General features: G+C 46.1%; 1 protein-coding gene across 1 annotated transcript in view; it reads left to right on the top strand.

The window, feature by feature from the left end:
• LOC140427830 (interphotoreceptor matrix proteoglycan 2-like) overlaps window positions 1–6,832 on the top strand; it is a 95,443-nt gene extending 88,611 nt beyond the window's left edge. Inside the window, exons 21-22 of the mRNA XM_072513574.1 lie at window positions 3,910–3,980; window positions 5,405–6,832. Coding sequence (XP_072369675.1) covers window positions 3,910–3,946 — 37 coding nt within the window. The 3' untranslated portion in view covers window positions 3,947–3,980; window positions 5,405–6,832. The remainder of the gene's footprint in view (window positions 1–3,909; window positions 3,981–5,404) is intronic.
• The last annotated feature ends 6,587 nt before the right edge of the window (window positions 6,833–13,419 follow it).

The following is a 13,419-nucleotide window of genomic DNA, read 5'->3' as shown; positions in this document are numbered from 1 at the left end:
CATCTGTGGAGAGAGAAAGGAGCTAGCATTTCAAGTCTCCATGACCCTGGATGACTCTGTAGTCCTGCCACATCCAGCGGTGAATGGTGACGGACAATTAAACAACTCACTGGAGGAGGGGGCTCCACAAATATCCCCATCCTCAATGATGGAAGAACCCAGCATGTATGTGCAAAAGGCAAGGTTGAAGCATTCGCAACAATCTTCAGCTAGAAGTGCCGAGTGGATGATCCACCTCGCTCTCCTCTGGAGGTCCCCAGCATCACAGATGTCAGTCTTCAGCCAATACAATTCACTCCATGTGATATCAAGAAATGGCTGAAGGCACTGGATACTGCAAAGGCTATGAACCCTGAAAATATCTCGGCAATAGTACTGAAGACCTGTGCACCAGAACTTGCCACACCTCTTCAAGCTGTTTTTTAAATAATAATCTTTATTGTCACAAGCTTACATTAACACTACAAAGCAGTTACTGTGAAAAGCCCCTAGTCGCCACATTCCAGTGCCTGTTCGGGTACACAGAGGGAGAATTCAGAACGTCCAAATTACCTATCAGCACGTCTTTCGGGACTTGTGGGAGGAAAGCGGAGCACCCGGAGGAAACCCACGCAGACACGGGGAGAAGGAGCAGACTCCGCACAGACAGTAACCCAAGCCCGGAATCAAACCTTTCCAGTACTGTTACAACACTTGCATATACTCGGAATGTGGAAAATTTCCCTGGTGTGTCTTGTACACTAGAAACAGGACAAATCCAACCCAAATCCAACTATCAGCCTGCTCCCCATCAACAGCAAATTGATGGGAGGAGTGATTAGCAGTACTATAAAGCGGCACTTACTCAGCAATAACCTGCTCACGGACACTCAGTTTGGGTTGCGCCAGGGTCACTCGGCTCCTGACCCCATTAAAGCCTTGGGTCAAACATAGACAAAAAAGCTGAATGCCAGAGGTGAGGTGAGAGTTACTACTCTTGACATCAAAGTAGCATTTGACCGAGTATTGTTCTCACTGTGGGACTGGGTTCAGACGTACAGGCGACCTTACTGGACACCAGCGAATTCACACTGGGGAGAGGCCGTTCACCTGCTCTGCCTGTGGGAAGGGATTCACTTGTTTATCCCATCTTGCTGCACACCAACTTGTTCACACAAATGAGAGACCATCTCAATGTTCCGCCTGTGAGAAGAGCTTTAAAAGCAGAAAAGTGTCATGATATGCAGACATGCAACCAATGAACACTCAGAATAGGACACAACCAATGGGCAGTCAGGACACTCAGAGGTGGCATCACCACAAGGGTGCATGACATAAACACTATAAAAGGGATGAGGCACTCACACCCTGTCTCTTTCCACAGACAGACATCTTGAGAGTTAGACAGGGTTGATCAGCAGCATCACACCCCAGCACGTGGCTTAGAGCAAGCTGGTACAGTTAGACTGAGTTACTACAGTTAGATTAGCAGAGAGTCGAACTCATTTGAGAACTGCGTTAATAGTTCAATAAACACGTTGAACTCATTTCAGAGTCTGGAGCATCCTTTAGTTAAGACTGCATCAAGTAGCAGCCTGTGTTATCCGAAGCAGCATAACACAACAAAACGGTCTGCTTATACACCAGCGTAAATACTCTGGGGAGAGACCGTTCACCTGCACTGACTGTGGGAAAGGATTCGCCCGGTCAACCACTCTGCTGAAGCAGCAGCAAGTTCCCAGCAAGGAGAAGCCATTCACTTGTTCCGTGTGTGGGAAGGGATTCACTCAATCATACAACCTGCTGAGACACCAGCGAGTTCACCAGTGATTACAGGGGTGTGATTCTGCTGTTATTGCTGTTGTTAATCACATTCAGAACTGAAACATGTTGATTCTGATGGTCGGGAGTCTATTTCTGATGTGGTTAGCACTGTTGCTTCTTAGCGCCAGGGTCCTGGGTTCGATTCCCGGCTTGGGTCACTGTCTGTGCGGAGTCTGCACGTTCTCTCCCGTGCCTGCGTGGGTTTCCTCCGAGAGGTCCGGTTTCCTCTCTCAAGTCCCAAAAGGCGTGCTTGTTAGGTGAATTGGACATTCTGAATTCTCCCTCTGTGTACCCAAACAGTAGTATGGCGACCAGGAGATTTTCACAGTAACTTCATTGCAATGTTAGTGTTAACCTACTTGTGACATCAATAAAGATTATTATTATTAGCTAACCTGGAGTCGGTGGGAATCAGGGGGGAACTCTCTGTTGGTTGGAGTCATACCTGGCACAAAGGAAAATGGTTGTGGTGGTTGCAGGTCAATTTTTGCAGCTCCAGGAAATCACTGCAGGAATTCCTCAGGGTAGTTTAGGCCCAACTACCTTGAGCTGCTTCATCAATGACCTCCCTTCCATCATAAGGTCAGAAGTGGGGATGTTTGCAGATGACTGCACAATGTTCAGCACCATTTGCAACTCCTCAGATAATGAAACAGTCCATGTCCAAATGCAGCAAGACCTGGACAATATCCAGGCTTGGGCTGACAAGTGGCAAGTAACATACACGCCACACAAGTGTCAGGCAATGAGCGTCTCCTATAAGAAAGGATTGAATCACCGGCCCTTGACATTCAATGTCATTACCATTGCTGAATCCCCACAATCAACATCCTGGGGGTTACCATTGATCAGAAACTGAACTGCACTGGCCCTAATACTGTGGCTACCAGGGCAGGTCAAAGGCTAGGCATCCTAAGACCCCCCTGTACACCATCTGCAAGGCACAAGTCAGGAGTGTAATAAAATACTCTCCACTTGCCTGGATGAGTGCAACTCCAACTACGCTCATGAAGCTCGACACCATCCAGGATAAAGCAACGCTTCCTCTGCCACAAACATTCAAACCCTCTACCACCGATGAACAGTGGCAGCCACGTGTACCATCAACAAGATGCACTGCAGTAACTCACCAAGGTTCCTTAGACAGCACCTTCCAAACCCACAAACACTACCATCTAGAAGGACAAGAACAGCAGATACCTGGGAACACCACCACCTGGATGTTCCCCTCCAAGTCACTCACCACCCTGACTTGGAAATATATCGCTGTTCCTTCATGGCAACATCTTGGAACACCCTCCCCAACAGCAAAGTGGGTGTACCTACACCTGAAGGACTGCAGCTGTTCAAGAAGGCAATTCACCACCACCTTCTGAAGGGCAACTAGGGATGGGCAATAAATGCTGGCCTAACCAGCGACACCCACATCCTGTAAATGAATAATTTTTTAAAAATGTTTTTGTTGTGTTGTGGTATCCATGGGTTAAAGGTGGGTAAATGGATTTAGCGTTCAGATCAATCAAGTTCTGCCCTTGGGGTTTGCCGGCCAACCTGAATGGCCGGCACTCTAGCAGCATCATAGCTCAGTAGTGGGCACTGCTGGGACCGCAAAAATAGACCCTGTGATGAACAGACTATGGCTTCTGGAACAAGCTATGTCTAAGTTTTGGACAGGGAGGCGGGTGTGTGGCTGGGGGGGGGGGGGGGGGGGGGGGGGGGGGGGGGGTTGGAGTAGTGAATCGACAGATTTAAGTAGCCAGGTGGGAAGTGAAAATGGAGGGGTTACATTTTGTTGTGGGGGGGGGGGGGGGAGAGGGAGGGGGTGCCCAGATATATGCAGAGACCCTCAAAAGGACATAACCCACCCCACTTCCTGCCTTCTAACCAGTTGGGTTAAAAACAGCTAGATCTTATGAAATGTGATTTTAAATAATTTTTTTTTGTTCAAAGCAAAAGTCTTTGTGTATTCATTTTCTAATACGGCCAGGTTCATTGAATACTGGGCAACAAACTCCGATTAATTGTGGACCTTCTGCATGAATAATCAACGCAGCCACGTTGCTGCCACTTATTTAACTGACATTTTTCCTTCACTCTCTCCACTAGAGCCGGGGATAATACTAAAACAAATCCGACCAATTAGTCCCTCAGAAGAAGTGGAAGGAAACCATAAAGGGGTAACAGTTCCAGCTTTCATATTGTGTGAATATTTGATGAACATTTTATTCATTTTTAATGCTACAGTTCCACTTGGAGAGTGAGGACACGATTCTCCCAAAACGGAACAAAGTCCCCGAGCGAGCTCGTTTAGCAGCGTGTTTCCGAGTGTTCACAACGCCAAGAAACACATGGCTATTCAACACGACTCGCATGTATATGGAGCCTGAATGGGGAACGTGCAGCTGAGGCGGCACATGTCCCCGTTTTGTACAGTGGGGAGCTCCGCTCGCTGGAACTCCCCATTGTAGCGAGAGATCAGGGCGGCATTTTTAAATGGCGTCCTGATCTCTGAGGCCCCCAAAATGATCCCTGACCCCCCCCCCCCCCAAAGCCCGAACGCAGTATAGAAGGGTCCCGCCCCCCTCAACCCCCAACACTCACGTCGGCAACCCCAGCCCAATAGCACATGCAGAAAATACCAGCTTGGCACCTTGGCAGTGCCAGCCTGGGACTTTAGCAGTGCCAGGCTGGCAGCCAGGTGATACTGCCAGGGTGCCAATCTGGCATTACCAGCGTGCCCAGGTGGCACCAGCAGTGCCAGGGCACCATCCTGCCAGAAGGGCATGCAGCTGGGGACCACGGCAAGCTGCTTTTCCGGCACCACATGGCCATTGGATCGCATCCTAAGTGTCTAAAAGTGTAGAGGAACAGATGGATATTATTGGCAAGAGGATGCCGGTGAGGAAAAGGAGGGCACACGGATGGATAGGGGTGAAAGACAAGGCCATTGGTAGAGATGGTATGGCTGTGATTGGATAGGTAAGTTTGGAAGCAAAACATTAATATCCTATGTTTTCCTGGACTTGTGACTACACTTCAAAAGTACTTAATTAGCAGTAAAGCACTTTGGGACATCCTGAGATTGGGGAAGATGCTACATGAATGAAAGTATTTCCTTTAGACTTACTCCCCCTCACTCAGTTTCCCACGACCGACCTCTAAAACCGTAGCCTTGCCTGAAGTACTTTTCTATTTACCACTAATGGAATGGAGTGAAATGAAATTTCTTAATCTGTTCCATGAAAGATATGCGCCAAGACTTTCTGGCACTGCCACAAAGGGTTTTCCCATGGCGGATGTGGCGATCCATTTAAATCCCTGTTGACTTCAGCAGGACTGGAAGATCCTGCCAGCTGGGGTGGCCAGAAAATTCCGTCCATTTGTACCAATTCAGCACTTTGGTACCTAAATCTATCGATATCATTTTAATTTTTAAATGTATCAATTGCTCTGTTTTCATCTAGTCCAGTCAAAAAGGAACTGGCCCAATAATTTGGCCATCACATAGGTTATCCGCACCGAGTGGAATGCCTGTTTACGCAATGTAGCAAAGGGTTAAATTGCACGGCTTTGCTGAAATTGACCGCTTTGTCTTTTGCAGATAGCTCAAATCTTCTTTCAATTACACCTGCAAACAGTGAGAGAAGAGGCTGGAAAGAATCATGGGAGTACAGGTGCTCACATCACTGTTGTTACTGTGGTAACAGGGACACGTTTGTGATTTTGAATAAATGTGTTATGCAGTTCTGTCACTTTATTAACCTTCTCAATTAATCGAACATTGATCAAGTGGTGCAATGTCAATTACAACATGAATATGTTATATTTTTCAGCAGCTACATGTGAAGTGGATGCTGAGTCAGAGGAAATAATCTTTTTACTGATATTTAGAGGCAGTAAGATTCAGTGAATGGTTTAGATATTCAAGCTGTGAGGTAGGGGTGAATTTTCAGAACATTAAGTTAAGTAGGCTTAATACAGGGAATCTGAATGGTTGGGCTGCATTGTAAAATGAAAGCTGTGGTTTTCCTCGTTAGATAGTGATCAGAAATGGAAAGCCTGGGTGATTTTCTACTTTGGAACCAAGAGGTACTGAGGATCATATTAGCAGCTTACCGCAGCTAAGACCAGCCAACTCGATTAAAAAAAAATTATATATTTTTATTCTCCTTTTTCACATTTTCTCCCAAATTTACACCCACCAACAATAAACAATAATCAGTAATGAACGCAATGTCAATCCCCATATCAATAACAACAATCCCATCCTCCCACCAAATCCCTAAACACTAGCCTGCATGTTCACATAAACAAATGACAAAATTAATCAGGAATCACCCATAGTCACCATTAACGCACACAGCCCCCCTCCCCCCAACTCTCCCAACCCCACCACCTAATCTTCGATGTAATCCAATTCTCGAAAGTGCATAATGAATAACACCCATGAGTTGTAGCAATTCGATTTTAATTGAGATCAAACCTAGGAAACTTCGGGCTTGGTGGCTAAAAAAGGTCCGATTCTGCCGGGCACGAGTGAATCACACGTGAGCCCCAAATTGGGCTCCACACGGGACACCAGGCTGATCCCAAGTCACCCGACTCACTCCGCCTGGTGTGATCTGGATCGCGCCCTCGCTGGGCGGAATCCAGATCAGCGTATTTATGTGACCCTAATAAATACCCGCATGCCGCTTTCACCCGGCACCCAGGAGTCAATGGCCATGTCTGCGAGACCACGACTGGACGCCATTTAGCATTGGTTTCCACAAACGTGGACCAGGCATGATGGCATGTCAAGGCTTCTCACAGGCCATTTGAGACCCCCAGGTGGTCAGGGATAGGGCAGGGTAGTACCCTGGCACCCAGGCACCTTAGCGTGCAGCATGGCACCCTGGCAGTGCCACCCAAGTGACACTGCCAGGGTGCTAGGGACACTGCCAGGGTGCCAGGCTGACACTGTCAAAAGTACCTGGGTGCCAGGTTGGCACTGCCAGGGGATGGTCCCTGGGGGGGCTTGCCCATTAGAGGTGAGGTGAGGGGGGTTCAGGGGCCTCAAGAGTGTTGGGGGTGGGGAGCTGAAGGGCGGATAGGGTCCAGAAAGTAGGGGCAGGGGAGCCTGGAAGGGGGAATTGTGTAGAGATTGGGGCAGCCAGTCCCAATTGCGCACTGATCTGCGAGGAGCCGGCCCTGTTGGCGAGCTCAGCGTCCCAGTGCTGGAAATCCATTAAAGTGTGGCCTTGGTTGGGAGAAACACCCTCAGGCCCAAAACACCGGCAAAGTGCCGGTGAATAATGGGTTGAATCTCGGCGCTGCAATTGTCGAGAAACACCCTGCCAAACGCACCCAAAACCGGACTTTGTTTTATGTCCACTGAATCACACCCTATTGGTTTTTGACGACAATTAAATATGAAATCCTTCCATGAATTGTGATTATATCATTCTGGATACATTTTTACAATTGTGTTCAATGCAAGGAGACTATTTTCATTTTGAAAAAAATGCAGTATGTAACACAATTTTTTTCCACTGCTGTAGTTTATATATTGATCTGATTAGATTTAATTACACCTTTGTAGGATGCTTTATATATTTTAATAATATACTTTAGCATCTATGGTTATTACATGTAATTATGAAGTGCTTGCATCGTGTCACATATATATTCCAGTCCATACACACCTCTAGAATACACAATATGGGGCTGGTTTAGCACACTGGGCTAAATCGCTGGCTTTTAAAGCAGACCAAGGCAGGCCAGCAGCACGGTTCGATTCCTGTACCAGCCTCCCCGAACAGGTGCCGGAATGTGGCAACTAGGGGCTTTTCACAGTAACTTCATTTGAAGCCTACTTGAGACAATAAGCGATTTTCATTTTTCATATGCTTATTCTAAAAACAAAACTTTATCATGGGCAAACTATAGGAGATATTTAAACCTAATCGATGCAATTTACTGCCTTGCTTTTAAAAATAAAGATGAGAAGCTGTATGGATAACAAGGAGGTGAATATTGACCTATACGGCAACCTTTTGTAAACTACTCCTCCCCTCCATGAGAACTGACTGCCTAAAGCTGTCTTGTAAACTGGTACAAATTACTTGTGTGCTTGAATTATACATGTCACTACTCAGGGTATTGATAGACAAGAATATTGATGCACTCTCGGACAAAAGAGAAACAGCAGAAGTGCGAATTGATGGAAAAGCAATGATGGTTTAAAGTAGTCAGCATGACTACAACAGAATTATTTTGTATCCACAATAAATTGCCACTAGCTTTATGTTAAAGCCTAATTATTTTCAGTGGATAATTTAAGAATTATAAATTTAATATACTTCATATGAAATAGATGTAGTTAATTGGACTAAAAGTAAGTAAGATTTAGTCATAATATATCTTTCCAAGAGAAATGTATTGATTTAAAATTTTTCAGTTTTGCGTCTAATTATTGGATTACAACCATTCACTACCAAGGCAGCAGTCACTGCACACTAAAGTTAAGTGTGTGAAATGCTTTCTGATGTTTTAATGGCTTGATAAGGTGCTTTATCAAGGCAAATAGTTTTTCTTCTGAGGTGCAACTTATTTGTTTCATGGAATACAGTAATCTCTTTGTAAAAAACAGTCAACACCCTACCCAACAACTGCCACAATTTACATTTACTGATGACCAAAAGACAGCACGGTAGCACAGTGGTTAGCACAGTTGCTTCACAGCTCCAGGGTCCCAGGTTCGAATCCCGGCTTGGGTCACTGTCTGTGCGGAGTCTGCACGTTCTCCCCGTGCCTGCGTGGGTTTCCTCCGGGTGCTCCGGTTTCCTCCCACAGTCCAAAGATGTGCAGGTTAGGTGGATTGGCCATGCTAAATTGCCCTTAGTGTCCAAAAAGGTGGGCTGAGTTTGCAGGGATACGGGAATAGGGTGGAGGTGTGGGCTTGGGTAGGGTGCTCTTTCCAAGGGCCGGTGCAGACTCGATGGGCCGAATGGCCTCCTTCTGCATTGTAAATTCTGTGATTCTATGAAAAGCTTGGTCAAAGAGATAGGTTATTAGGAGTGTTTTAGTGGATGGAAGAGAGTGGAAAGGTCTAGAGAAGGAATTATGGAGCTTGGCAATTAATGGCACAGCCATGATTGTTGGAGAGATTAAAATCTGAAATGTAATTTACTGACAATAGTCAAGAGCTTTTAAAAGAACCCGACTGTAAGAATTCTAACTTCCACATGAGAATTTTTTTACCTCACTAAAGGAAGCAAAACAGAGGTTTTTGGGGGTTTATATTTTTGTTAGCAGAGACAATAAAATTATTTTTATTGTTGTCACAAATATGTTTTACGAGTGGGTGTAAAATAACATTGCATCAGATGAACTTTCAGAATTCACAGGGTGTGAGCATTACTGGCACGTCTAACACTTATTGCCCATCCTCAATTGCCCTTGAGATGACGGTGCACCAATTTCCTGACAACCGAGTCACTTGCTAGTCCCATTACAAAGGGCAATTAAGAGTCGAGCATGGTGAACTCACATATAGACCAGGGTGGGCCATGATGGCAGATTTCCTTCCCTAAAAGACATTAGTGAGTCAGGTGAAGTCTTACGACAGCCCAGAAGTTACCTGGTCACCATTACTGATGCTAACTTTCTATTCCAGGTTTATTTAATTAAATGAATTTAAATTCCCCAGGAGTTGAACTCCTACCTCTGGATCATAAATCAAGGCATCTGGATTACCAGCCCTGTAATCCATTTCCTACCATTCCCATTTCCAACTATATTCCATATGTACTCAAATGAAGTGATGCAATATATCAGATCTGACAATAGACTAAAAATATGATGGTTCCGACATGAATAATGCTGAATGGATCATTTCTGTAGTCATATAGCATCCAGTTCTACTGAAATATGTAATTGTCCTTAACTGTATGTTTCACAGTGCTTTTTGTACATTTGGTGCACAGCATCTATTTTTGTTAAATAAAATCCTGATACCTGCTTCTTGTCTTATTAACATAAAACTTTAATTTTTACAGCGGTGGATAACTAAATCTGTGGTATTCTGGCTTTCTTATAAACATCATCTGCACCAAGGTATTCAAGCCATTGGGTCCGGACTCCTTGTACATGAAGTGAGCCTGGCCCACAAATGGCACCTATTCCAGCAGAGTTCCCTTCAAAATCTCAAGGTTAGAAGAAACCATGGCCTGGATTTTTTGCTGCCATATCACAAGGATCTGCCTCAACACTGGCCCCTTTTCTGCAGGATAATTTGCATATTTTGGTGGGTTCCGCAGAGTTGGCTACAATAAGTATGAAGGTTGGAAATATGGAATTGTTTAATCAACTCTAAATATATGCAATTTTAAAAGGCATCTGAAAGTAATGAGTGTATCTTCCACTGAACGTTGTTATGATAAACAAATTCAAATAGATGATGCATTTCCCTTACTTAATTGTAACTAAGGACACTGTTATGACACCCTGGACTAGTGCATGATCAACTCCAGCCCCAAGTCTTTGCACGTCGGCTGCCCAACAAATACAGTCACCAGGTTTGTAAATGTTGTTATAGGAGCGGCGTTTTCAGAACCCCTAAAATGTATCATGGAGTTCAACCAACCTCTCTCTTTAATGGATTTGTTGCTTTTCCGAGCACACGGCTTTTTCCCTAGGTGTGGGATTACAATTATGGACACGTGGGTTTTTAAACACAAAACACTGTTTATTCCATGAACTCAACTTAACATCTTAAATAAACATTGGATCTCTTAACACCCCTTACTTCAAAGATAACTCAGAAAATATTGCAACAGTAAATAATTCCTTAAAATGTTCCTTCTGACGACAAGGGGACTGGAGAAGGAGCAGTGTCAGCGGTGTACGGAGCCATTTTGGAAGAGGATAAGGCACCACTGGAAGGGATCAAAGTAAAGTGGGAGGAAGAGCTGGGAGAGGTTATAGAGGAGGGGGTCTGGTGTGAGGTGCTCCGGAGAGTGAATGCCTCCACCTCATGTGCGAGGTTGGGGCTGATACAGCTGAAGGTATATAGAGCTTGGGTAAATATCACAAGGGCGAGGATGAGCCGATTTTTTGAAGGAGTAGAGGATGTGTGTGAGCGTTGTGGGGGGGGGGGGCCGCGAATCACGTTCATATGTTTTGGTCCCGTCCAAAGCTAGGGGAGTACTGGAAGGAGGTGTTTAGGGTAATTTCCAAGGTGGTGTGTGTGAAACTGGACCCGGGTCCCCAGGAGGCCATATTCGGGGTGTCGGACCAGCCAGGGTTGGAAACGGGAGCGGAGGCAGATATCATAGCCTTCGCCTCGTTGATCGCCCGAAGGCGGATCCTGCTGGGATGGAGAGCAGCCTCTCCACCCAGTGCCCTGGCGTGGCGGGGGGGCCTGTTGGAATACTTGACCCTTGAGAAGGTTAAGTTTGAATTGAGGGGAAGCTCGGAGGGGTTCTACAAGTCATGGGCACTATTTATTATGCACTTTCAAGAACTGGATAACATCGAACATTAGTTGGGGTGGGGGGGAGATGGGCTGTGTAGATTAAGGGTGACTATGGGTAATCCCTGATTCCTTTTTGTCATTTGTTTATGTAAACATGTGGGCTGAGGTGTGGGGGTTGGTGGGCGGATGGGATCGTTGTTATTATGGGGATTGACATATCTTGCTGATTATTGTTTATTGTTGATGGGTGTAAATGTGGGAGAAAATGTGAAAAAGGAGAATAAAATTAAAAAAAAAAAAAAAATGTTCCTTCACATTTCCAAGAGACTTAACACCTTTAAACAGTATCACATCAGGTTAAAGGCTTCACTATTATAAGTTTAAATCACCCAAATGATCCAGAGATAGTCTTTTATGGGAGAGATCCAGCTCACTGCAAAACACAGACACACACAAAGCTGTTTTTAAACTGAAACTAAAGACCTGCAAAATGGCTGACTTGAGCTCAGCCCCACCCACTCTGACATCACTCTTTTCTTAAAGGTACATTGCTTAAACATCCATGTCTTAAAGGTACTCTCGCATGACAATGTAAACACAATTACTGTTTATTTATAACATGAACTATAATGAAACATGCAGAAAATACAACTGGTTAACTATTAACTAATTCCTAACTCCTCACTTTAGTTTTTTTCTCCGCCCTCTACATACATACACAAGACAGACAAACACAAAGAAGAGGAAAGGGGTTAAATATGTAAGTATACCGGACCTGGACTCGCACAGGTTGGTCATGGGAGGGGACTTCAACACAGTTATTGACCCTGGCTTGGACCGGTCAAGCTCAAAAACGGGCAGGATGCCAGCAATGACAAAGGAACTAAAAGGGTTCATGGATCAGATGGGGGAGGGGGTGGGGGGGGGGGGGGGGGGTGGGGGGTGGATCCATGGAGATTTGGGCAGCCGAGGGTGAAGGAGTTCTCCTTCTACTCACCCGTGCATAAAGTGTACTCCCGGATTGATTTATTTATTTTGAGCAGGGCCTTACTTTCAGGGGTGGTGGACACGGGGTACTTGGCGATTACAATCTCAGACCATGCTCCGCACTTGGTTGACCTGCAGGTTAGTAAAGACAGTAACCAGCGCCCGCAATGGAGGTTAGATGTGGGACTTTTGGCTGACGAAGAGGTGTGCGAGTGGCTGAGGAAATGTATTCATAACTACCTGAAGGTCAACGACACAGGGGAAATTTCAGCAGCGGTGGTCTGGGAAGTCAGAGGGGAGCTGATCTCGATACGGGCCCATAGGGAGAAGGTGGACAGGGCAGAGACGGACCAACTGGCAAAGGAGATACTACAGATCGATAGGAGGAATGCGGAGACCCCAGAGGCAGGGCTTTTAAGGGAACGGCGGAGGCTACAGGTGGAGTTCGGCTTGTTAACCACAGGGAGGGCGGTGGAGCAGCTGAGAAAGGCGAGGGGGGTGATCTATGGGTATGGAGAGAAGGCCAGCAGAATGCTTGCAGGGCAGCTCAGAAAAAGAGAGGCAGCCAGGGAGATAGGGAAAGTAAATGACGGAGATGGGAACCTGGTTGGAGATTCAGCAGGGGTGAATAAGGCGTTTAGGGATTTCTACAGTAGGTCGGAACACCCTATGAGGCCGGAGAGGATGAGGCACTTCTTGAAGTGGCAGAATTTCCTGAAGGTGGACGGGGAGCTGGTAGTAGGGCTGGGGGCCCCGATCGGGTTTGCAGAGATAGTGGAGGGTCTGAAGGCCATACAGCCGGGTAAAGCCCCGGGTCCGCTCGGGTACCCAGTGGAGCTTTATAAAATGTTCTCTGGGATATCGGGGCCGGTGTTGATGAGGATGTTCAATGAGGCAAGGGAAAGAGGGGTGTTGCCCCGACGATGTCACAGGCCACGATTTCGCTGATTCTGAAGCGGGACAAGAACCCGGAGCTGTGTGGGTCCCACAGGCCGATATCCCTGTTGAATGTGGATGCTAAATTGCTGGCCAAAAGTTTGTCCTCCAGGATTGAGGATTGTGTTCTGGACGGTATTGGGGAGGACCAGACGGGGTTTGTTCAGGGTAGGCAGTTGGTGGCCAATGTAAGAAGGTTGTTTAATGTGATCATGATGCCCCCGGAAGGTAGGGAG

Source organism: Scyliorhinus torazame, chromosome 8 (genome assembly GCF_047496885.1).
Source record: "Scyliorhinus torazame isolate Kashiwa2021f chromosome 8, sScyTor2.1, whole genome shotgun sequence".
NCBI lineage: Eukaryota > Metazoa > Chordata > Chondrichthyes > Carcharhiniformes > Scyliorhinidae > Scyliorhinus > Scyliorhinus torazame.
Note: the sequence above shows the minus strand (reverse complement) of the source record. Positions and strands in the feature narration are given on the sequence as shown.